At 38.7% G+C, this 26,291-nt stretch overlaps 1 protein-coding gene across 5 annotated transcripts in view; it reads right to left on the bottom strand.

Moving 5' to 3' along the window:
- The window catches only part of KLHL20 (kelch-like family member 20), a 32,712-nt gene continuing 6,421 nt past the window's right edge, over positions 1 to 26,291 (bottom strand). For 3 of the 5 annotated variants that reach the window (XM_014540896.1, XM_014540898.1, XM_014540897.1), the window contains 11 exons: positions 22,405 to 22,978; positions 19,603 to 19,635; positions 17,490 to 17,648; positions 16,237 to 16,331; positions 13,860 to 13,975; positions 10,952 to 11,135; positions 9,623 to 9,766; positions 7,305 to 7,438; positions 5,828 to 6,036; positions 4,015 to 4,121; positions 1 to 1,125 (listed from right to left, as the gene is read on the bottom strand). In XM_014540896.1, coding sequence (XP_014396382.1) covers positions 1,041 to 1,125; positions 4,015 to 4,121; positions 5,828 to 6,036; positions 7,305 to 7,438; positions 9,623 to 9,766; positions 10,952 to 11,135; positions 13,860 to 13,975; positions 16,237 to 16,331; positions 17,490 to 17,648; positions 19,603 to 19,635; positions 22,405 to 22,978 — 1,840 coding nt within the window. In that variant the 3' untranslated portion in view covers positions 1 to 1,040. The remainder of the gene's footprint in view (positions 1,126 to 4,014; positions 4,122 to 5,827; positions 6,037 to 7,304; positions 7,439 to 9,622; positions 9,767 to 10,951; positions 11,136 to 13,859; positions 13,976 to 16,236; positions 16,332 to 17,489; positions 17,649 to 19,602; positions 19,636 to 22,404; positions 22,979 to 26,291) is intronic. The other 2 variants (XM_005867670.2, XM_014540899.1) reach the window with 1 other exon arrangement.

The raw sequence follows: 26,291 nt of genomic DNA, 5'->3' as shown, positions 1-26,291 counted from the left end.
TTTTCTCCTTAAAACTTTTAAACTTTTCTCTAAAAAGTGCAATGTGAGAGTAGTAGCAGTGACTTTATAGAATGAGGAGGATAATATATAGCTGTATAAAAGAACCAAGATATTAATAAAATGCCTCAGCTGGTTTTACACCCCTTCCCATGTACTATCACGTGAACTGAAGAATTCATTCCTTGGCAGCTGTGATTACAGGTAAGCCTCAGCTTCAGCAGCCTGAGCATCAAATGTAAGTTGCACAACAATTCACTGCTGGGGAGAGCACATTTCTCCCTGCTGGTCCTTGGTAGCAATATGCAAATCAAAAGGAAAGTTGCTTCAGTCAGTCGGTAATGTTTTAGAGTAAAAACATGCAGATAATTCCATTGGGTGATTCTCAAGACAGTACATGAGAATTGCATACTGTTTTGTAGAGGCACACAGTAGGGCTCTAGATCTAGCAGAAACTATAAAATACTGGGGAGAAAAAACTTTAAATGTAGCAGAAAACAAGTTCATATGGAAGGAAACAAGATGCAAAGTTCCACTGATGAAAACTTTTAGAGTCCTGGTTTTATTGATTTAATACTTTTAAAAAAGATTTTCAAGTCTTCTTGTGCTTAGTGCAAGAATGATAGCTAACTTACACACTTTGCATTCTGATCTTTGTCACTGGTAGTCCTTGTAAGGAGTGGAATCGTGGATGGAGTGCCTAGAAATAACAGCTAGATCATATATAGCCCTTCTCCCCTCATTAACATTTTCAAACTTAGTATCTTAAAATTTCAGTGCTTGGAATTTTTTATTTTGGTTGGGAGGAAAGCTAAAAAAACAAAACCATGATAAATTAAAACCAAAAATAAATATTCTGCACAGAACTGAACATTATTGTGCAAAGATGGCATCCTATAGGTGAAGTACTTTGTGTTTGTGTTTCCATAGTTGAGGCACCGGCAAAGAATAGAATTTGTTCATGTTTTCCCGAGCTTAGAAAGCTACAAAGTCAAAGTGCTCCAGAATACAGCAGAGCATACACACAGCTGTCTTCTAGACGTTCACCATATGTGGGACTCACAATGCGTCATTTTAATAACTCCTACTCCACCCCCCAGCCGACGGTAATTCATCCCGCCATATAACCTGCAAAGAAAGAAAATCTGATTTCTAACTGGAAAAAAACACCATTGTCTCTATGTTTTAGATCACAATATTTTTAGCTTTCACACTTCGCTTCCAAAGATTAGGAGCTGGAATTGAGCACTGGCAAGTGGCAGAATTATTTTAGATGCTGACTGAAAAGCTATCACTTATAGGGGACTGTTTTAAGAATAAAAGTAGATGGGACTTTTATATCTACTACTTTTGCATCGTGACTATATGACTTTATACCTAGACTGACTTCTTACACTTATACAGAACCATATATTCTACAATTCTGTGTCTAATTTTTGTCCTGGCTATATTATTTTCCCACCCATGTTTCCTTTTACCTAACCTTCATGAATTATTTGTTTTTACTGATTTTAGAGAGGGAGGAATATTGAGAGAAACATCATCAATCAGCTGCCTCCTGCACACCCTCTACTGGGGATGGAGCCCGCAACCCAGGCATGTCCCCCTGACCAGAATAGAACCCGGGACCCTTCAGTCTGCAGGCCGACACTGAATCCACTGAGCCAAACCAGCTAGGGCCGTTTGTATGCACAAACCCTTCATGGAACAAAACTGGACGTAAGTAAATAAAGTCAGCATCTAGTTTGTGACATGTAAACAAGATCATCTTCAAATTAAGGATTTCTATGGGAAAGAATATTAACTCCTCTGCCAGCCATGAGAAAACTGGTGTTAAGTTGGGGATCTATAACCACTATATTTAGATAGTTATCTTTCAACAGATAATTCTACTTATTGAGAAACAAGTCCTTACATTAAGATCATAGTGATTAAGAGGCAGAAGTAAATGTCTTACTCAAATTCCCACTAAAGTTAGAAAGCTGTATGTGGAAGGAAATATGCCCCAAGAGGGAGGCTCCTATTCATGAAAATCTGCCATTATATCTCCCTTACCTGTACTAGGCTTTGCTAGATGTTACCTTTGCAGTGAGGACTTCCTGAGCCACCCTTTACAATGGACACTCCAGCCTCCTCCCCACGTCAGAGCATGTCCACTCCCTGCAGTGGCACTATGTCTCCCTCACTATCATGTCAGCTCCTGGAGGGCAGGGAGTTCTATTTTGTTCACTTTTGAATTCCCAGGGTCTACAATACTCAGTGCATCTTTACTTGATGTTACCTTTGCAGTGAGGACTTCCTGAGCCACCCTTTACAATGGACACTCCAGCCTCCTCCCCACGTCAGAGCATGTCCACTCCCTGCAGTGGCACTATGTCTCCCTCACTATCATGTCAGCTCCTGGAGGGCAGGGAGTTCTATTTTGTTCACTTTTGAATTCCCGGTGTCTACAATACTCAGTGCATCTTTACTTAATGAACAAAGTTGAAGCAAAAAGGGCTACAATGTCATTAGTCTGGCTTAGCCTTACAAAGCCAGGAAAGAGATGTAGAATCCAAAGAATGTCACCTAAATATCTGTGAAAATGGGCTTTTCTAGAGATGAAGACTAGACAAAGTCTTATAAACAGATGAAAAATCTGGGTGGGTAGCTACAGGCACAAAATTAGAAAATGTACACTTAGAACACAACAGGATGGGCTATGAGACTGCCCCTTTTGGAGTAGTGGCTATAAAACAGACCTCAGCTGACCTTTCACAGCCATGAGAAAACCTTTCAGGATGTCTGCTGCCTCAGATCTCATGTCGACTGATACCTATGGTTGATGTGCAACCTCAACCACTGAGATGCCTACCCTAGAATTTGTTTAGGCAAAGCAGCTCAAATTTATTGAAAAACAGGCCTCAAATTGTGTGGAAGGTAAAACTTTCCTTGAAAGGTTGGTATGAAGTACGTCAAACTATCAGTATTGATATTTTTATGTTAAATGTGAGGATTAACTATATATTTGATACTTTAATATGCCAGTGTTTCTTAAACATAAGAACTTAAAGTATATCAGATTAATTTGTGAATCAAATGTAAAATATGTGATTAAAGATTTAAACCCATGATTTTAAGTTTAGAGGTTTAAGAGAATTTTGCTAAATTTGTAAGCGTTTTGAGTATTTAAAATAAATGCATGAGCCACCTGATTTATGTGAATTTATAAAAACCACTTAAGTACTTAGGAAGGATTTGTTAGACAATTAAAGATTTAAAAGCAAAGTAAAATTAAACCCTTAAATAAGATATAGCCTCCTCCTAAAAGTGACTTAAAATATATTATTCTATTTTAAAGTCTAGTAAATTTTAAATAGATTTTAAAAGCTCAAGGAAAAAATACTGGTTTTAAATGAAATATTTTTTAAAAAATAATTGCAGTTTTTACTAGATACCGAAAAACTGCACTGAGACACAAAGATTAAGGTTCTAATTGGAACTCGGTCATTTACTTTCTCTGTGCCTCCTTTTCCTCTGCTAAACGATGGGCCTAGAGCAGTGATGGCGAACCTTTTGAGCTCGGCGTGTCAGCATTTTGAAAAACCCTAACTCTGGTGCCGTGTCACATATAGAAATTTTTTGATATTTGCAACCATAGTAAAACAAAGACTTACATTTTTGATATTTATTTTATATATTTAAATGCCATTTAACAAAGAAAAATAAAATAAACGAGTTCGCGTGTCATAGGTTCGCCATCACTGGCCTAGAGAGACCTCCCCCCGACCCCGTTTCTGTCTTCTCAAGTATAAATCTGGACAGTTACCAAGGAGAAGAGTTTTGTAAGATGCCAACCACTTTAAAGCAATTAAGTGAAAATAAACCACCAAATATGGTAACTTCAGCCCTCTTCAAAATACTGCAAGAGGTAATTCAGTGCGCCGACCACCCTGATTTTGACAGTCATGGGCTATCTCAAGCCCATTATTTTCAAGGCAGCAGTGAGGTGATTCACAACATAACTGAAAAAGTTACCTCCATGTATTGGCATCAGGATCAAAAACTTCAATGGTCTTCAAGTATGTTGTGCCATCAAAACCTCCTACAGCCATGAGTTGTCCATTCACCACCGCCAAGCCAACCTGTAGACCGAAACACAGTGTCTGCTAAAGAATCTGATCCCTGGGAAAATGCAGAATGGTTTCTAGATAAATCTCTTTAATAAAAGATAATTCTTTATGGCCTTACCTTCTGGTTTGCTTGATTTGTTTTGTTTGTTTGGTTTACTTATTATTTAATAGATTTTTGTCTGTGTTAGAGGAAAAAACAAAAATCTATTAAATTACGGGAACTAGAAAATTATATTCAATTAGGATATTTACAGAGTTCAAAACATATTAAATTTTAGAAAAAGCATTCCATGGGAGTGAACCAGAACCTCCAAATTGCTCTATTTTTTTTGGTATTTGCCTGTAAAGTTAACTTTAAACCAATGCTGCAGTGCTACTAGATTGATTCTAGTCCCAGAAAATGCCGTACACTTCACATCTCTGTGCTTTTGCATATTCCCCGGCTGCTGTTTTCCTTCTCTCTTCTAGAACATCTGTTCTTTCATGAACTAGCCTACATGTGCCTTTCTCTGATGAGTCTTTTCACTGCCCCCCAAAGCAGTAAGCCTATTTGCCCATGCTCTCCTCTAATGCACAGGCCACTACTATACATTGGTCTTTTATCATTAGCTGCAAACATTTTCTTTCACTAACCTGGAAGCCCATTGAGGGGAGGAATCATATCATACTCAATTTTGCTTTCCCAGCACACAGTAAACATTTGCTAGACAAGTGAAAATAAAATCAACAGAATGTAGCAGTGAAAACAGCAGGACTGTAACTAGACGCTGTTAAGTACCAGTAATAAAGAGCCACAGCTACGTGAATGCTTTGACCTGCTGGGCCATGCAGTGGTGGTCCCCGATTCGTGCAAACCAGAACTGACTTTTATCCTCAGGTCATGGAGCCTTCAGCCACTGCTGGATTCTCCCACCTGTTGTGCTACATGGATGGACTCCTGACAGGATCTGGTTTATGAGTTACATCTCACTCTTCATCCAGCCGATGTCCTGGATGGATGAAGTCTAGACCCACCCTGGAAGTCTCTGTAGTCACTGGTCATCCATGGTCTAGAACAGCGGTTCTCAACCCGTGAGTCTCGACCCCTTTGGCGGTCGAACGACCCTTTCACAGGGGTCGCCTAAGACCATCCTGCATATTAGATATTTACATTACGATTCATAACAGTAGCAACATTACAGTTATGAAGTAGCAACGAAAATAATTTTATGGTTGGGTCACAACATGAGGAACTGTATTTAAAGGGCCAGAAGGTTGAGAACCACTGGTCTAGAATATGACACAGGCCAGCCCAATCTGGCCTATACTGTAAATGCGACAGACACAAAACATTTGTGGAGACTGGTGGTGGGGCCAGACGTATTTCTGCCAGAACATTTATACTGGCATGCGAATTCCTTAGAAATATTAGGTAGAAATATTTAGCCCTAATAGATATAAGATGAATATGGGTGAAGTTAGATGGTGGTAGATAAGACAGGGAGATGCCTTTCAGATGCAACTTATACTAAATCATAAAAAATAAATCTCTAATGATATTTATAACTACTTGAGACAACAGCAATTAAAATAAAATTTTCCCTGGTATAGAAGTGCAGGGATTGTTTTGCCTGACCTGCACCTTCGCACTGTCCTTTGTTATGTGTTGCACGTCAAGAGTCCTGCACAGCCCTCTCCTGGTTCTGGATTTTCAAAGTTTTTAGTAGCTGGGCACTTACTCCGCTACGGCGGGATGTCATAGCCACCACCGGAGACCACTGGTTAGTTCTGGGGTTGTATCTCTCCGCACTGCTGAGCTCTGTGGTGTCGTCTCTGCCTCCCACAGCATAGATCATGTCCTGATACACTGCACAGCCCAGGTGTTTCCTGCGGGTCCCCATGGGGGCGATGGTGTGCCATCTGTTCTCCTGAGGACTGTAGCGCTCCACTGCAGGGAACAGAAAAGCCAGCGTTTCCTCTCCCCTCTAGTTTCCTGCACAGCCACTGAAACTGTGATCACACACATACATTTTCAATAAGTAATCTGATTTTGCTTCTGTGAAGGACTTGTATGCCATTGGACATCAGCGCTACACTCTCATCAGGGGCTGGTGTCTTCCAGGTATGGTGTGGTGGAAAGGGCGGGCGTTGGAGTCAAGGTACCTAGTTCTAGTTCTGACTGTAGGACTCATTGGCTGGGTGACTCTTGGCCTCACTCTCTTATCTTTAAATGAGGGCATTAGAATACATGATCTGTAAGCACCATTTTGTACTAATAATTTATTGTCTTAATCAGACAACTCTACCTTGTACTCTCTTGCCTCTATTCCCACTGCATTCTAAGCCATTGAAAAGAAGATATTTGACAATGAATATATCTGAGTGCCACATATTTAGAAATAGAAAGGACTAACAAACCAGTTTATAGCTATAAATTTTTACTCCTAGACTTTGATATAGAGCAGCGGTTCTCAACCTGTGGGTCGCGACCCCTTTGGGGGTTGAACGACCCTTTCGGGGTCGCCTCCTAAGACCATCGGAAAACACATATATAATTACATATTGTTTTTGTGATTAATCACTATGCTTTAATTATGTTCAATTTGTAACAATGAAATTGGGGGTCACCACAACATGAATTGTATTAAAGGGTCGCAGCATTAGGAAGGTTGAGAACCACTGATATAGAGGGGGTTTTTGTCTTCTAAGGAGATATGGTTGGGGGGAGGGAACTAGTCATATTAAGAAAATAGTTCTTTTATTCATCATAAATTCCCAGCAGCTTGTACAGCGGAGGGACAAAGACATATTTTGAGAATATACACGACTCTGGTTGCCCAGGGAGCTGAGGAGGAGCTAAGAGTTACCCTCTCCTAGAGGGAAAATAATTTGTCCAATAAATTACAGGATATGCCTGACTTTTATACTTTTTAAAAAATATGTTTTGATTTTTTTTTAAGAGAGAGAAAGGAGAGGGATAGAGAGATAGAAACATCAATGAGAGAGAAACATCGATTGGCTGCCTCCTTGCACACGCCCCTCCTGGGGGCTGAGCCCACAACCCTGGCATGTGCCCTGACTCCTGGTTCATGGGTTGACACTCAACCACTGAGCCACACCAGCCAGGCACCCGACATTTATACTTTTTGTAGGGAGACTCTCCAAAGGAAAACGTGTTGCTTTGGGAGAAGCAGACCGACTCTGGAAGGGACCAACCTGTGTTGAGGGGGGATGTCCCGTCAGAGCCACCCACGGCATATAAGAAGCCTCCTAGCACAGCCACAGCCACGCCTAGCCTTCGGGTGCTCATGGAAGCCACTCGGGTCCATTTGTTCTCCTTTGGATCATACCTGCAGTGAGAGAAACCACAGTCTACATGCATGTTTCCAGTAAGTGATACCTTTTTCATAAGGTGTGAAATGACTGAAAGATGCTGGAGGCATGGACATGCGATGGTCAAATGCACAGTGCGAATCTAACACACTTCACTAGTTTTACGGGGAAAAGCTCTTAGACCCAGTGCCTGTGTCAGTTATGAGCTATTTTGTACTCTGACTTCTGATGCCACGGCTGTTGCTCTAAAAAAGACACTGTCCTTTGCCACACTATCAGATTCTGCCAAAAGGAAGGACTAGACACTGGACATCGAGGTAGAGGCCAACGGTTCTATTAACCATCCTGTTTTGTGGGGGGCACAAAACAGCCCCCCACAACAAAGAAGTATCTGGCCCAAAATGTCAGTCGTGCTTGATGCTGAGAAACCCCCTTCTAAGTCCTTCAGATCTAGCTGTAGGTCCCTTGCATTTGTTCTATAATGGGAAAAAGCAAAACCCTTCTTAGCTCCACCTGTTCATACATTTCCCCCTCACGCTTTCTAGTAAACACGCATTGGCTATTGGCTGTTCTTAGCGCTATCAGACTTCAACAACTGCTTTTCTGTTTTCTCCTGCACAGACAATGTTATCATGCAGGTCTTGTGCCTACTGGTAGTTTGTTTTGCTTATTTGTGTTTTGGAAATCATGGGGATACCCTTCCCCCTAGTTTATTTTAAATGTCCACAGGGTTTTGTTTTTTTAATTGTGGTAAAATATACATAAAATTTACCACTGTAACCATTTTTAAGTGTTGAAAACATTCACATTATCATGCAACCAAGCTCCATACTTTTCCATAGTTTTTTAGCTTTGCTATCGGTTGCTGTGTTTATTTTTATGTGGGAATTTGGAGATTAAAAAATTATGCTATTACTACGGTTATCTTCCCAGAATCCTCTTGCATAGAATTTTTAAAAGTGAGGAAATAAGTTTATTGACAGATAGCATAGCTTTTAAGAGTTACCTACAATTCTAAGACAGAGTTAAACTCTTCAACTTAAGCATGGTAACCCAACTCAAATGCCATTTCAAAAAATTCTGGAGTCATGAGCATTTCTTTTTAAGAAGTAAGGATGAAATATGGCTATGTTCTTACCAGTAGTCATAGCACATGAGACTCCAAATCTAATCTCTAAGACAGAGCGAGAAAAAACTGATGGGGCAGGGTATTAAAAACAGAATCTATTTCACCAAAATTAACGGATTTGTAAAGTGTAAAGTAAACCTTGGCATCTGCCCAGATTTCCCTTAGAAACACAAGAATTAACGAGACTCCACATACAAAATATTTGGAGTCCTTATAAGATGTGCTAGACAAAGAATGATTGCTTTAATTATTTTTCTGAAAGAAGGCAGTCTTACATTTGGTATACTCCAAGTACTGTGGAAAAAGACAGCAGATTTCAGAAGTGGTATGCTTGATATCCTATATAGAAGGCAATTTTAAAATGATCCCAACACTTTAATGTTAGGCTCATCAGTGGAGCACATAGTTTAAAAAACCAAGTTAATACCTGTCATCTTCCTAGACTTTAAGATCAACTGAAAATGTTTTCCTTAAAGCCCATGGGAAAAGTACCAAATAGTGGATCCCCTAGTGATCTAAATTGCTTCTTTTAAAGAGCCCTCTATATACCTTTTATTTTTTAAAATGTATCTGTATTGATGAAAGTATTACAGATATCCCCTTTCTTCCCCCACATTGACCCCCTCCACTCCACCCCCTCCAGGCCTTCACTGCACTATTGACTGTGTCCATGAATTACGCATATCCTATGTAATAAAAGCCTAATATGCTAAGTGTCCGATCTCTCAACTGTTCGACTAGTCACTATGACCTGCACTGACCACTCTGACTGGTAGGATAGCTTGCTGCTGGGATCCAGCCAATTGGGACTGGGTGAGATGGGTCGGACATGCCCTGGAGCCCTCCCGCGGTCCCTCCCCGGCCCAATCCGTGCACCGGTGGGGTCCCTCAGCCTGGCCTGCGCCCTCTTATAACCCGGGACCCCTCGGGGAATGTCGGAGAGCCGGTTTCGGCCCGATCCCCGCAGGCCAGGCCAAGGGACCCTCATGCACCGAGCCTCTAGTATGAAAAGTTCTTGGTTAATCTCTTCCCACCCTCCATATGCCTTTTAAAACTTGAAAAAAAAAATCACCTCTCAACAATGTTGAGGCAAGACACACCGTCCTGGCCACCGACAGCATAAAGAAATCCTCCAAGCACTGCCACGCCAACACTTGTCCTGCAGGTGCTTGTAGGAGCCACGTCACTGCTCCACTGGTTTGTTTTGGGGTCATACCTGCCGAGAACATCAAGAGCAGAGTTTGTCTTACACAAAGAAAGTATGGCTATGCTTACATATTCACCAACAAATAATATATATGTTCTTTCCCCTAAATATGACTAATAACTAAAGCATATAAAAGTCTAATTTATGTTGTTTTTTTATATTAATTTTGAGAGAGAGGAAGGGAAAGAGAGAAACATGGATGTGAGAAACATCGACTGGCTGTCTTCTGTACCCACCCCTACCAGGGATCGAACCCTCAACTCCAGTATCTGTGCTAACGCGAAATTGAACCTGCCACCTTCTGATGTACTGGACAATGCTTCAACCAACTGTGCTACACCAGCCAGGGCTACGTTTTTATTTTTTTTTTAAATTCATTTTCACTTAAAAAAATTCATTTTTACTTAAAGAAGTTACATATGAATATAATTTTTTTTCAGGATGTTATATATAGAGAGCTAAAGTTCCCTTTGAATTACATTTGGTTTCTGGTCTCTTACCATTATGGTGTATATCCTACAAGACTTGTCAGTAAAATACTTTAAAATAGGTATAGCCCTGACCGGTTTGGCTCAGTAGATAGAGCATCAGGCCGAGGACTGAAAGGTCCCAGGTTCAATTCCGATCAAGGGCATGTACCTTGGTTGTAGGCTTGATCCCCAGTAGGGGGCGTGCAGGAGGCAGCTGATCGATGTTTCTCATCGATATTTCTACCTCTTTATCCCTCTTCTCCCTTCCTCTCTGTAAAAAAATCAATAAAAAAAAATATTTTTAAATGTCTTATTCTATGAGTGGGTATATCTCTTTTTTTAAAAAAAGGTATATATCCACATATATATTCTTTATATGCAAGCATGTTTTTGTTGCATAAATAATACTATTCAGTAGGCACTCTTTCCGAAGAAAGAAGAGCATGCATACCCATTGAGGAAGAGGTAGGAAAGAGGATCGCATGTTTAAGGACCAGCAAATAATTTAGTGGGTCTGCAGCAGCACGTTTAGGGAACACTGGTGTGCCAGGGAAGACAGACTTGGAAAAACAGGTGGAGGGACTTGTATGCTAAGTGGTCTAGGCTGCCAACCGGTGCCACAGATGCAGTACTAAAGCAGCAAGTCCTATCTGTTTCCTAATGAACATCCCAAATGAAACTATATGAATTGTTCAGAAGAAAATTTCACATTGACCTTACTTACCTTTCAACACTATTGAGGTAAGAGGATCCATCATGGCCTCCTACTGCATATAACAGGTCATCAAGAACACTGACCCCAACGCCACATCGCCTTTTGCTCATTGAAGCTACCATTCGCCACTCATTGGTCTGGGGGTCATATCGTTCTACACTGGAAATGGCATCTCCACTGCACCAACCACCAACTGGGGAAGTAACGCAAATGGTCAGAATGCCTGTCCCAAAGCACAGGCTGTACCACTTACTGCCAACCTGTAAACTATGACCAGTGCTTGGACTTAACATGTTGACTTTTACTTCGTCCACTAGGATTGCTAAAATCTTTCATTTCTAAATAAGTTAGTATATGGTCCATTTTACAGAGACAGGCAAGGATACCAATTCAAATGGGATTGGGAGGTACTGTGACAAAACAGAAGACTGAATTTAGCTAGAAAGCTTGACTGTTGCCTTTACTGAGCTCTGTGATCCTTGAAAAATCCTGTAAACTACCTAGTTGTAAAATAAGAAATAAAAACTTTAAAGTGAAACAAAATACATGAAACTGCTTTCTAAAGCACAACACACTACATAAATGTAATTAAGAGCCAAAAAAAGAACCATAATTCAGAAGCCTGTTCTTTTTGGTTTTACTGTCAGGGGAGAGGGATTTTGGCTCTTCTCATGATTTCTTACTAGGTCCTCTTGTAACTAAAAATAATGCAAAAATTCTTATGATTTATTTACAAAATATTTTGCTTTTTAATCTGTAATCTGTACTGAATTCTGTATTATTCAACATAATATTTTTTAAAATTGATTTTAGAGAGGAAGAGAGAGAGAGAGGAAGAAACATCAATCAGTTGCCTCTGGCACACACCCCTACAGGGACCAAACCCACAACCTGGGTATGTGCCCCGCTGGGAACCAAACCGGTGACCTTTCAGTCCAAGGAATGACGCTCAACTAACTGAGCCACACTAGCCAGCACCTAACATAACATTTTAGATCAAAAAATGTCTTAAAGAAGTTACATTTTTCATAAGCTCATAACAAGTTCAAACTGAGTTCCATAAAGCATCTGAGTGCTCCCTGAAAGCATGGTTATTTGGAATACATTTGTTATTCTTTCAAACCATCTCTATTTCAATCCAAATAAGAGCTATATTCTAGAGCTTAAAAAGTGAAGTCTAAGGATACCTTTACCTCAAAACATTTGAAAACTACTGTTTTCTAAGGGGTTTCAATAACTTCCAGAGCTAGACTGAAATAGGAATGTTTCTAACCTTCTAGCTGGATTTGAAAATTCATTTATACATTTCAAATCTCAATGTGCACACATTTTATTTTATTATGGTTTCATATAAGTCAGGGTATTAAACTAATACTATGTATCCCTTTCCAGCAATATTTTCCTTTGTACACTGGTTTTCTAAAGGCCTGTGTTTTTCTTTAGTATCGAAGAACAGTTGATGAAGTAATATTAATTTGATTTGGAACCATGTAATCTAATAAAAAGCTGTTTTTTATGACTTCCATTATAAAATTGTGTCTGAGGTTTAATGAGCAGGCTATTTGATTTGCCTCAAATGCTCACAACCCTCACAGTAGGAGCCAGATTTTATTCTGGAATTTAAGATGTTTTCTCTGATATTGAAACTCCTGGCATACATCCTAGAACAGAATTCAAATTAGGATACACAAAACTTAGTGTCATTTAGTATTAGTTAAATATACTGATTTAAATGAAACCTGATTTTCCATTAATCATGATGGGTGGGTGATAATTTCTCCTTAGTCTTCCTCAGGATCAACAGATTCAGGGGCAGACAATAGGAGCAAAATGATACAGCATAAGGTTGTTTTGGGCTGCATCTAGCCAGTAAAGCTAGGGAGGCGTACAAATAACTGTTTGATGTAAGATAATGTTTTTTTGACAGTTTCATGTAATTATGAGACAACTTGCACATTGGTATATAAATTAATGCACATGACTCATTTGAACAAAACATCCACTGCAATGTGGCTTTATTTATAAATAGATTTTAGGTAGTTTTCCCAATTTGCTCTTTTATATATTCTTAAACTTAAAAACCCCCTCAGAATTCTATTAATTTATTTATTTATTTTTGGGCTCAAATACAAAGTTCCATTTATTTTCAGTAATGAAAGCAACACAACAAAGAGGAATTAATCCACTATTTTTAAAATCTAACACAGCCTTACCACGAAACTAGCCTTAATAAATAAAAACACATTATTAGTTACCAAATTAGACTATTCTTGAGACTCTCTAAGGCAGTGGTTCTCAACCTTGGCTGCACATTAGAATCACCTGGGAATCTTTAAAATCCTGATTTCTGGGCCTCATCCTCTGGAAATTTTGTTTTATTTTTAAGATAAATAAACTCAGAGGAGCTTAGCAAAGCCATATATAGGAAGTGACTTACGGGTCATACCTGAGGACTAGTCCAGCAGGAAAAAATTACTCTGTAACATAAAATAACTAGAGAAATTAAAATATAGTATAATTTAGGAAACACTTTTAGAGTTGAGAGAGGACAGAGTAACAGACGGATATTCTGTTTCTTTGTTACTAATGTTGTGGTCTCACCCCATAACAAAGAAACAGAATTTCCGGAGGATGAAGCCCAGAAATCAGGATTTTAAAAAGATTCCCAGGTGATTCTAATGTGCAGCCAAGGTTGAGAACCACTGCGCTAAGGTTTTGCCTGTGCAATGCAGTTTTAGGTTTATACAAACAGAGCACCGTTTTAGAGAATGCCAGTGTTGGGTCAGGAGGTAAGACTCAAGTTACATGACAGCATATGTGTTTCTTATGACAGTGGATATCACAACTACCCAAAGGACTACTCACTTGACAGTTTCTCTAAAATGTTCAGTTTAGTCACCATAATTAAGATCCAAACCTGCAAAAAGTACTTCTCCACAGCGGATAGGCTTCCGTGGTCTTGTCCTTGGTCCTTGCATTAGTGGTCGTTCTTGGGGCAATAGAAGATAGTTTTTAGCCTCATCTACCAAGTCTCTGTGGAGAAAATTCTGCCTTTATTTCAAGTGTCTAAATAGCATTGTTAGTCAAATCCCAACATAGTTTAGGAATAGGTAAGTTGGCAAAGAGATCAAGCATAAATCAAACCAAATCCTGAACGCCAGCCCACATTAACAAGGGTCACAAACGTGAGAGCAATGATGCCAGTCACACTCGGAGTCGTGGACTGATTAGTATTTCCATTTTGACTTCATATCTCAGTGCAAATGTACCTCAACATGCTTGGGGCCAATAATAACTTATGGAAAATACCAGTGTTGGACTGGTCTTTTACAACTATATTACCAGCCTAGTTATTGCTTTCTCAAAATTTTATTAGATTCTGCAGGATACTGGCAAAGTAGCACATCAGCCGTAGCACAAAATGTTTGCTAAATTAATTAAGGTAATAAAACTAGGTCAAAAATTAGATTGTTGCTAAAAAGAAGCATGGTGCCATCATTTAATATTGATTTGCTATCTGGTACTGCCTGAATGGTTTACTCTCAACAACTCTACTGAGGATGAAGAAATGTTTTTTTCTGTCTATTAAGTTATTTTATGAGAAGAACCTAGTAATTGTACCTAAAAAATATCCTAATGCACACTACTTCTGTATGTACTTATTTCACTTGAGTCCTTTGCGTGACGTAGTGCCTGACTAGTGCATATCCATCTGTTACTCTGTCCTCTCTCAACTCTAAAATGTTTCCTAAATTATACTGTATTTTAATTTCTCTAGTTATTTTATGTTACAGAGTAATTTTTTCCTGCTGGACTAGTCCTCAGGTATGATCCAATAATGCACTTCCTACATATGGCTTTGCTAAGCTCCTCCGAGTTTATTTATCTTAAAAATAAAACTAACAAAAACCAAAAAAATCTCCCCTGATGATGAAGAGCCTTTTCTAGCTTCCTCGGCCTTAAAAACAGAGACAGTGATCTCCTAATAGCTGGTTTTTAATTAGGTTTTCAGGGCTTCCTAGAAAGAGTACCATAGAGCTGATACTCAGCAAGCCAACCCACAATTAATAATAACAACAGCATTTACAGCCGTGTGCTGCTGTACGGCACACCAGCTCACTAATCCCCACCACAGTCTATAAAATTGGTACTATTACTATCCTAACTTTATAGATGAAGAAACCGTAGCAGAAAGAGGTTAAAGTGACTTGCCTAAGGTCACAGAGCTGGTAAATGCTGAGGTCAAGATATCAGGAAGGGCTTCTTTGACAAATGACTTCACCTTTACTTTCTGCATCAGAATCAGTACAATCTGACTTCTGTTTTATGCACAAGGGGCACCTTTGTATTGTTTCTTCAGATTTCAGCATCCATAATTCCTATGGTTTTCCTGCAGGTACTGTAAATATCTGGGGGGAAAACTGCCATTTGTCTGTTTTTTAAATTTAAAAGATAAAAATCTAAAGCCCCTCTAACATCTGTTAAAGGGACAGACTTTAGATTACAGAAGAAATGCAAATTCATCTACATGTCCTTCCCCTGTTACAGGGATTCCTGATTTTAGTTAAGTTCTGATAACCCACTACCACTGGACCAGCCAGGGGCTTCTTGATTTTAGAACATGTTTCTTTAGTGTAAGTTAAGGAGTTCTGAGTACTAACTTGCTCTTTTATGAAAATGATTAAAATGAGAAAATGATTAAAAACACCACATGGCTTCAGATTTGAACCTAAATCATAAAATCTGTCAAACTGGGAAAATTTATTACATTTCATATACATTATAGAGATAGCCCAATAAAGGAGGTGTTTTGTTTGCTTTGTAAAAGCATTTATAAAGCTACTTCATAAGTGTGGTAGAACTTTTAACTTTGTCCACAGTCTCAGAAAACAAGGCCAGTCCTATTCCCTAATTGGACATATATGATGGAATGAAAATGTGCTCCGGACACACTTTTTGACAAAACCAATAGCATTATTTATCTCAAGAAGAAATATATTAGCAGAGACTTACCTCTTCTAATTCAAGCTTGCATTAAAATCTTAGAAATCTACATCTTTATTGGCACTTCTACACCAAAAAAACACAATACATTAAAAAACTAATGGGACGAAATACTGGAAGTTCAGTCCTCTCTTCATCTCCTCCTCTTGATCCGAGCCAAGAATAAAAATCTGTTAAATACTCTGCTTTCAGCACTAGGAAACACACTAGTTAGGCAGCAATAGAAATATGGAAATTAGGAGAAAACAGGAACTCTTGGTTGTTGATTTTCCCAACAGAGCCATTCATACCTGCATTCTTCATCACTCTTGATGAGGGGATCAGAGCCCACGGTGCCCACCAGGAACTTGGGACTGAGCAAAGGCAGACGGACATGCTGGAGCACCTATGAGAAAATGAACATGCTTACAGGCTCGAGTGCCCATCTGCCAGGTTTTTAAGAGAATCGGTGCTCCCCTATTGTATTTCAATTGTTTGGGGATCTAATTGAATCAACTTACCAATTGATCTAATTAACATATAATGAAGAGGAAGGGAAGGCATAAATACTAAAACTAAATTCAATTTATTCTAACCACCAACTCAGTAATTAAAATAATCAGAAAACAAAGCACACTAATATCACTTTAGATCAGTGGTTCTCAACCTGTGGGTCGCGACCCCTTTGGGGGTCAAACGGCCCTTTCACACAGGGGTCGCCTAAGACCATCGGAAAACACATGTATAACTACATATTGTTTTTGTGATTAATCACTATGCTTTAATTATGTTCAATTTGTAACAATGAAATTGGGGGTCACCACAACATGAGCAACTGTATTAAAGGGTCGCGGCATTAGGAGGGTTGAGAACCACTGCTTTAGATGTTACTCGAAACTTTCAGTAATATATTTATAAGCTCTTCTACAATTAGCTTATTTAACTGGATTCTAATTAAAAATCTAGAAGAATATCCTATTAAACTGCTAAAGCCTACAGTCATAATAACAAGAACATCAAACATTTCATTTAGTGACCACTTATGCCTCATATTGTCTCTTTATTCTTCAAAATGGCATGGGATTTCCAAGCCATAGGGAAAGGAAGCAGGACAGTCGCCTTCCTTGCTCTCTTCTGTTCATTTTGTACCATTTAGGACCTGTGGGTCGCGACCCCTGAAAATACATCCTGCATATCAGATATTTACATTACGATTCATAACAGTAGCAAAATTACAGTTATGAAGTAGCAACGAAAATAATTTTATGGTTGGGGGTCACCACAACATGAGGAACTGTATTAAAGGGTCGGAGCATTAGGAAGGTTGAGAACCACTGATTTAGATTCTGACCAGCTTTATAGCCCAAACCTAGAGTTGATGCAAAATAGAGAGGAAGCAAGGAGCAAAAAGTTTATGATAAACACATATCCCCTTAATTATTTGGAAACAGATGGTCTTTCTTACAGTCTAATATAAGGGACAGGAGTGATGCCTGCTCCTTTTTTTGCAAGTCAAATACATATTATGAAAGCAGTTACTTAGAGAGAAGCATTTCCATTATACCTGGGGTAACTGAGGACGTCTTTCTTGGATACTGTATTTGACCCAGGCCATCACTGCATTGAACACCTGTTCTTCACTGCGAACGTTTAGCTCATCACTAGATATTATATCAATGAGCTGATTGGCTGGAAGCAACATGAACTCTTCACTTTCCATCACCTGTTCAAAGTGAGGTAAGAATAAAAGAAAAAAACCTGTGATCATACTTAATTTATTGTCTCAATATTTTTCTTAAGGGTTATGAAGCAAAGTTCTATTCCACAATAGAGCTGAAGTTCAAAACAGTGGAGCAGAAAAGTTTAAAAGAAACAGATGGGCAGAGCTATGTTTAGGACAATGAAGCTATCATGTACAATACTACAATGGTGGATACAACATTACACATTGGTCAAAACGCACAAAATGTACAACACCAAGAGTGAACCCTAATGTAAACTATGGACTTGGGGTGATAATAACATGTCAATGTAGGTTCATCAATTGTATACCCCTCTGATGTTGATAGTGGGGGAGGTTGTGTGGGAATGTGTGTGTGTGTGTGTGTGTGTGTGTAGAACTCTACTTTCTGCTCAATTTTGCTGGAACCTAAAACTACTCTAAAAAAATGTTTATTAATTTAAAAAAGGAAACAAAGGAGAGTACAGGGGACACAAAACTTGGGGAAAATAATAATTTATGATTCAAATAATTTAAGACAAATGACATCATTTTCCTAAAAAGAAGTATCAAAATAAAAGTTTACATTCAAAGTAAACTAAACTATACCAAATTATAACTCCAGAAATATAAGAGGCATAAAAAAATTCAAGAATAGCTTCCAGAGGAAGATTAGTACTGACAGAGCAGTGTCTGGGGTAGAAACACCAAGGGGCCAGTATAAAAAATAAGGGTGTCAGCAATTTTATAAGCAAGAATGGATATAATGAGGAGAATCAGACCCAGGAAAACCTCTGAAGACTAACGCACTCTTATATTTATCTATACCAGTATATCTATCTCACTGATATGTGTGTGCATACATTACATATATTGCCACACATACCAATAACTTATCTTTACCCAGGGCTAGGGAACTAACTGTCAGAATGGAGAGGAAATGACAAGGATATCACCTTGTCATGCATGCCATCCATAAATCCCAAAAGCTTATAGATCTTGCCATGACTATGCAGAGTACAAGGGCCAGGGTACAATACAGGAGGGAATGGTAACCGCTACACTCCATGTGGTTTGTTCTCTCAACAGTACACGTGCTATGTGTGATGCCCATGTGTGCAGGAAGGATCTAGTGAAGAGGTCAATTCCTACTGCGTGACCTCTGATGCAGGTGATATATTTATTCTCTTGGGACAAGGTTATTTTCATGCTCATCAAAAAGTCAGAATATTTCCCAGAATATGAGATAAGCCATTGCTATTGAATATTGGATTAAGAATGTTTTTCCCAAGTACATTAGAAAAAAATGCGCATCTCAAAATAAAAGTTTCAGACCATAAAGTCAGCTATACTTATAGCAGAAAATACTAATGAACATTTCATTTGTATGGCAAAAAGTTTCAAATCATCTGAGTGGGAGACCTTCTGCGGTTCAGGAAATTAAATAGGTAACGGTTACATTTTAGCTAGGTTGATTAGCCAGGTAGCTTAGAATGACTGCATTGTACTCTCTGTGGCAGGACTGTTAGATATAGCAAATAAAAATAGAGGACATACTTACACTAAAAGTTATTTGTTTACCTGAAATTTAAATTTAACTGGACACCCTGTATTTTATCTGGCAACCTTATGTTGGAGGCTAGAAAGGCCAGAGCCAAATTTGGGGCTTCACTTCAAATTAAATGTGCTGGCCTTCACAGTGTGCAAAACTTAAGCCACGGCTGTATCCTACTTTCCTCTTTTCTTTTCACTCCGATTTCTTTACTTAAGTACAAGTAAGGTATCATATATCTTTGTGGAGTGCCTTAACATTCTTTGTGGATCTTGTCAGAGCGTAAACATTTTTCCCAACCTAGTATTATAAACCAAATGTTATGTGTCAATGATCACCAAGTTTAAAGTTTATAAGTGAACCACCATGATATTAAATAATGATATTAAAAATGATATCACTTACTGGAAACATCAGATGGCAAGAAGACATGAAAATCTGTGTGAGAAAATATTTGTTTGGCACTAAGGACAAAGAGTAAGAATAATACTTTTGATAAACAAAGTATGGTTAAAATGTCACTTCTCCTTTTTCACCAATAAGAAAAAGATACTGTCTACCATTAGGGCAAATCTAGCACTGACATCTATCCTGGAACCAAACAATCAGGTTAAGAAAATAATGCCTTGCCTGGCCCGTGTGGCTCATTGGCTGAGCATCAACCTATGAGCCAGGTCGTCAGGGTTTGATTCCTGGTCAGGGCACATGCCAGGGTTGAGAGCTTGATCGCCAGTAGGGGGTGTGCAGGAGGCACCCAATCAATGGCTCCTTCTCATCATTGATGACTATCCTCTCTCCTTCTTCCTTCCTCTCTCTGAAATCAATAATATATATATAATACCTTAAATATCTCTTTCTCAAATAAAAGTTTACAGGAGATCTGCATTTTAAGTCCCACACTATTATGGGAACTTTTTTCATTGATATAGGTTTTATCTGGTTTTCTGTTTCTTCTTGAGTCAGTTTTTGTAAATATATATATATTATCTCCTTCATGAAACAATCCCACACTCCTAGCTTTCCTCTTCTATTTATTCTCAGTTTCCTCTGCCAGCTGCTCTTCAGCTAACCCATCCTTTAATATGGGAAAAATTTTAGGACTTTTTTCTTCTTTCCCCGAATTAGGTGACTTCAGTTGCATTGATTTTTTTATCTTGTTTACAGTGCTTTTGTTATTTAAAAGTTTAAAAGTTTTATGTAATCAAATTTATAAATTTTTTCTTTTATGGCTTCTCGATTATATCTGGCCTAAAAAGAAATAAGCCATAGTTTAATTACTATGACTTAATTCCTATGTTGATGACTCCTAAATTTCAATCGCATCCTAATCTTTTTATTTTTTTATTTTTATTGATTTCAGAGAGGAAGGAAGAGATAGAAACATCAATGATGAGAGAGAATCATTGATTGGCTGCCTCCTGCACGCCCCCCACTGGGGAATCAAGCTCACAACCTGGGCATGTGCCCTTGACTGAAACTGAACCTGGGACCTTTCGGTCCGCAGGCCGATGCTCTACCCACTGAACCAAACCAGCTAGGGCCTAATCTCTTTTCTAAGATACAGACTCATATAAACAGAGGCCTACTCAATATCTCTATTTAGATATGTCACAAGTGTCTCAAACAGAATATACCTAAATTGGAACCCATGATCTTACTTCCTCAAACATTTCCCCTCTCCAGTACATTTGTAGTACAAATTTCTAGAAATAGGATTGCTGAGTGTGTGCAATAAGTGTGTAATTTTGATAGGTACTGCCAAATTTCTTTTCAAAGGAGTTGTATCAATTTATACTCACACTAGCAATGTCGCTATTTCCCCCATGGCCTTATCAATAGAGTTTGCAATCCAACTTCTGAATATTTGTAATCTGGTAGATAAAAAAATAGTACTTTGTATAGTTTTAATTCATGTTTCAGTTATTATGAACAAGCTTGAGCAGATTTTCATATGTTTAAGGGCAATCTGAATTTATTATTTTATTGCTCATTTTATTGGTCTTGGTTAGTGACCAATAGGAGCTTTTGATATATTAAGATTATTGCCTGTGATATGATTTGCACATATTTGCCCCCAGTTTGTCTTTGACTTATTTTGTTTTACCATGAAGACATTTTTTCATTTTATACAGTCAAATCTATCAATATTTTTTTCTATGCCTTCTGGGTTAGTCAATTAAGCCTTCTTTGCTTCAAAATTAGAAAGGAATTGATCCATGTCATCTAATATTTTCATGGTTTCATTTGTATTTTTAAGTCTTTGAGCCACTGGAGGTTATCCTGGTGAACAGGAGTAATATTGAAGTGCAAAATGAACCATGTCTTTCCTTTGCTCAAAACACTTTAATGGTTAAATTTCAATTTCTTAACATGGTCTATTAACTCCAGTGCAATTTGGCTCTGTTCTTTCTGTAAAATCATTATGTAACACCCTCTCTTTTACTCTCTGGGTCTCACTAGATTTCTTTCCATTCTTCAAACTAGTTATACTTCTTCATGTCTCAGGATTTTGCATGAGCTGTTCTAGAACCAAAGTTAAATCTCTGTAACACACTGTTAAATCATCCAGGGTTTCTTCTTTGTAGCACCGACTGCTGTAATTAGTTGTGTAATTGTACATTCACTGGCTATCTTCCCTGCTGGATTATAAACACACAAAACAGACTCCAGGGGTCCGTTTACTACTGCAGCCTTTGTGCCTAAGCCCAGTGGCTGAAACATAGTAGCTTTACAAATATTGAATGAATGAATGAAAAATAACAGGCTTAATGAAAAATTCTTTTGATAATATCTAACCTCAATTTTTTTCTGATTACTCACCAAATAACCTCTGACCTATAATTTATTCTGCTGAATAATCCATATAATCGGGAAGGACATGCTTCAGGTAAATGACTAATACCAGGTATCCTAGCAGACACACATCTCCTTATGAATTAATAAACTGTATTCTAACTTTTAAATTAGCCTTTTATGAATATGACATGACTAAGCACAATCAAGTCCTAAACTTTAACTATTACTGATAAACACAAACTTGGACTCTAAAATAAAAACCAAGTTTAGAATTTATAACTTATTTAATATTATGATTTAGAATTGACAGTAAATAGCCAAGCTGCTATGTGTCAGTTAGCAGAGTGTGAGCCTATACACTCTCCTGACAAAGACATTATGAATACATTCAAACCACTAAGTACAACTCACCTCTTGAAAGTTATGTTGAGTGAACTTGTCTGCTATCCTTAGCAACTCACGACATGAATGTGTGTCAGCAAAAGCCCGAATACCAAGGCAGTTAGAGGGATCTAATTGTCTCTTTAAGAATTCGCAGCAGGCTTCCTGTATTTCTGCCAGCTGGAGGAGACAAGCAGCTGGCAGTAGGGTCTGAACATTGCCCTCTTCCACAGTTATCTGGGAGGTATATGCAAAGTCAATCAGCAGTTCCATAGCCCTCTCATCTATGTCTCGGATCACTACTTCTGTCTGCCGGCTCTCTGCCAATTCTCCTGTAAACATAGCGCGGAAGTAGGGACTACAGGCTGACAAAATGACTCGGTGGGCATATATCTTCTTAGCGCCCACAACTAACACCACATCGCAGAGCTCCCGGTGCTTTCTCAGGAGGTTAATCACTTCCAAGGTTTGTCGAGGGTGCTTGTCTGAGATATAGGGCATGCGGGCAGGTTGGGGAACCCCTTCTGGCAGTTTGTTGGGGTCTCCAAGGGTGCAGCGGCTTGTTACATCCATTCCAGTCTCTCCTGGTCGAATGTTGGTGCACCTACAGGAATGGCAGGGGGAGAGGGAAGAGAAGATGGCAGTATTATTAGAAGCTCACTCCTGTCATAAAAGTATTCCTAAGTCAAGAGACAGGGAAACCTATAGGTAACCAAAAGACAGAACTAAGTCCCCAAAGAGTTCCCATTCTAAGAACTCTAGAACTCAAAACTTCTTTAAAGTCTCTCGAGGAACGAATAGTATTAATTCCAAGTCAGAGCACTTTCACTGTGAACTCCCATAAAACAAAGGACAATTCTTTTTTCATCTCAGTAGTCAGACTAGACTGCTTAGGCCAGTGGTCGGCAAACTGCGGCTCGCGAGCCACATGCGGCTCTTTGGCCCCTTGAGTGTGGCTCTTCCACAAAATACCGACTTCTGCGCATGGGCCACGAAGTTTCAATCGCACTGTACGTGTGCACCTGCACGTGGTATTTTTGGGCCACGAAGTTTCAATCACACTGTACGTGCGCGCCAGCACGTGGTATTTTGTGGAAGAGCCACACTCAAGGGGCCAAAGAGCCACATGGGGCTCGCGAGCCGCAGTTTGCCGACCACTGGTTTAGGCCATATCTTTTGCAACTGCCTGTACTAAATTAATAACACATTATGAAAAACATTTCTAAATTATGATCTATGGACTTTAATTCCTTAATCTGGTTTAACCAAAATCTTGATAGTTGTCATTTTTCTAAAACACATAAATGTTTATTTCTGATTATCATTGGAAGGTATTTTAAATTGCTCTAAGGTTCAGCACAAAATCTGTGAAATATAGCCAATGTTGCATGAACAGATCAGAAGGAAAATAGGCCAGGGTCCAAAAATTAACTTTATATGTAGTACTGTATTTCCTTCACCTGAAGATGTCTAGAGTTTACAGTTTATACAATCACTATGTTCTAAAAAAGTGAAAAACAACAACAAAAAAACTGGAAAAAAATCACAAGCACAAGTGTGTCCTTGGGATGTTTTGGATAAATTGCTTAGGGCCAGACATAATTCAAGGGATTCTTCAGTCTTTGAATGAGAGGAGAACTTAGAATAAAACTTTGTGATATTAAAGAATATTGAGGTATCAATTATATGGATAAATACTTGCTATATTGGCAGCTAGTAAGAAAAGCTTTGCATACCTTTAATTCAATATTCACAATTCTAAAAAGTTGTTATTAAATCAACTGTGTGTCTTACAAGTGAGGAAATGTAGTAAATAACTATTCATTTACATTATAAAGGCACAAACTTAAAAATCAAGAGCATGGTTCTCCCACCAGCAACCTGTTTTTCCAAAGCACTTATACATTCAATCTTTCCACGCTTGGCCTCAGCCCACAGGTGACAGTGTATGCTAGAGTATAAACTGTTCATAATTCCTGACGTCTGGTGGAAATAGTACTGTATATGCTTGACAAATGAAAGACTGAAATATAAAGCTGAGCAGTTAGATAATTTTACCACCCACATAAACAATCAAGAAGGCTTTTAGCCATGTGCATACTGGTGCCTTGAATGTAGTAGATGCTGAAAGAATAAACCACACGGGCAACAGTGGTTTATTAACCCCGCCATTAAAGACAAGACCATTTCAAAAATTCCTGTTGTAATACTGACATTGCATGTAGAAGTTAAAGCATGTTTTTTGTAACCTTAATTATGTACATAAAGATAATACTGTTGAAATCAGATAAACAATTTTTTATCTCACCTAAGTAAAATATGAAAGCTAATTTCTACATATCTATTTTTTTGAAGTATGCCATAACAAAAAAAACCTGCTGCTATTATTGTATTAGTATAGACTCTGACTTTAAATAATGGGTAATTTCTATATTATTATAGACTATGTGGTTAACAAACTTGGACGGATTTCTCTTGAATGTGGTCATTCTCCAAAGTCTGTCCTCTCTGCTCTCTATACACATCTCATGGTTCCCATCACCCATGAGTGAATGGCTAAAGGAGTTTTATCTCCTATCTGGATAACTCAAGCTCATCTATCTCAATGATATATCTAAAACTGATTCCTTGATTCTCTTCCTCCATTGGTGTCTCTCCTCTAGTCTTCCCCAGATCAATAAAAGGCAATTTTATTTTTACATTGGCTCAGGCCAGAAATCTTGGAACCTTTCCTTTCCACACTGAAACCCAACCCATCAGCAAATCCTATCATCCTACCTCCATATAATACCTAAAATCCAACTATTTCTCTACACATCTAACTAGCCCCACCCTAATTCAGGCTATCTTTACCTTTTAAAAACATCATAATCTCCTAAGTGGTCTTCTTGCTTCCACATTTGCTAATTTATATTCTCTTCTCTATACATTTATTTAGACCTTTTAATTATAAAAGACCATTAGAAGTGTTTGGTTTGCAGTATTTTTTGGTTTGTTTTGTTTTGAAATGGAAATAGAATATCATTAGGAGGACTTTTAGTTCACCATCATACTGTCTTAAGTGAAGCTGTGCCATACATTGTGTGAACTACCTAAAGATCTATGAATTTGTTTTTTAACCTCTGTTATAGAGGTACTAGTATAAGGATTGTGACAAAATTAAACTGTTTGGTAGAATAAAGTAATAGTAATTTTAAAGGGAGAAAGTTTTTGCGGGGGGGCGGGATGAGAAAGGAAGAATTATAAGAGAAAGGGAAATGAAGGGAAGGGAAAGGAAAGGGAAGGGAAAGGAAAGGAAAGGAAGGAAAGGGAGACTTTTAAAATGGTGGTGGGCCTTGGCTGGCTTGGCTCAGTGGACAGAGCATCGGCCTGAGGACTGAAGGATCATGGGTTTGCTTCCGGTCAAGGGCATATGCCTGGGTGTGGGCTCGATCCCCAGTGGGGGGCATGTAGGAGGCAGCCAATCAATGATTCTCTCTCATCACTGATGTTTCTATCTCTCTCTCCCTCTCCCTTCCTCTCTGAAATCAATAAAAATATATTTAAAAATAAATAAATAAAATGGTGGTGGGTTATGATCTAAGGAGACAGCCAGTGAGAAAATGATGAATGTCCAAAAAACTTTATGGCCCCCTCCACTATCCCTAAGCTTTCAGTAAAACCTGAGGTATTCAATGGCAGCAGTTAATGGAGGCGAAGAAAGAGACAGTGAGGCCCTAGCCGGTTTGGCTCAGTGGACAGAGCACTGGCCTGCAGACTGAAGAGTCCCAGGTTTGATTCCAGTCAAGAGCACATGCCTAGTTGCATGCAGGCTCGATCCTCAGTGGGGGGTGTGCAGGAAGCAGCCAATCAATGAGTCTCTCTCATCATTGATGTTTCTATCTCTCTCTCTCTCCCTTCCCCTTCCTCTCTGAAAT

This window comes from Myotis brandtii, unplaced genomic scaffold (assembly GCF_000412655.1).
Source record: "Myotis brandtii unplaced genomic scaffold, ASM41265v1 scaffold250, whole genome shotgun sequence".
NCBI lineage: Eukaryota > Metazoa > Chordata > Mammalia > Chiroptera > Vespertilionidae > Myotis > Myotis brandtii.
The sequence above is the reverse complement of the archived record's forward strand: the minus strand, read 5'-3'. Positions and strand labels throughout refer to the sequence as shown.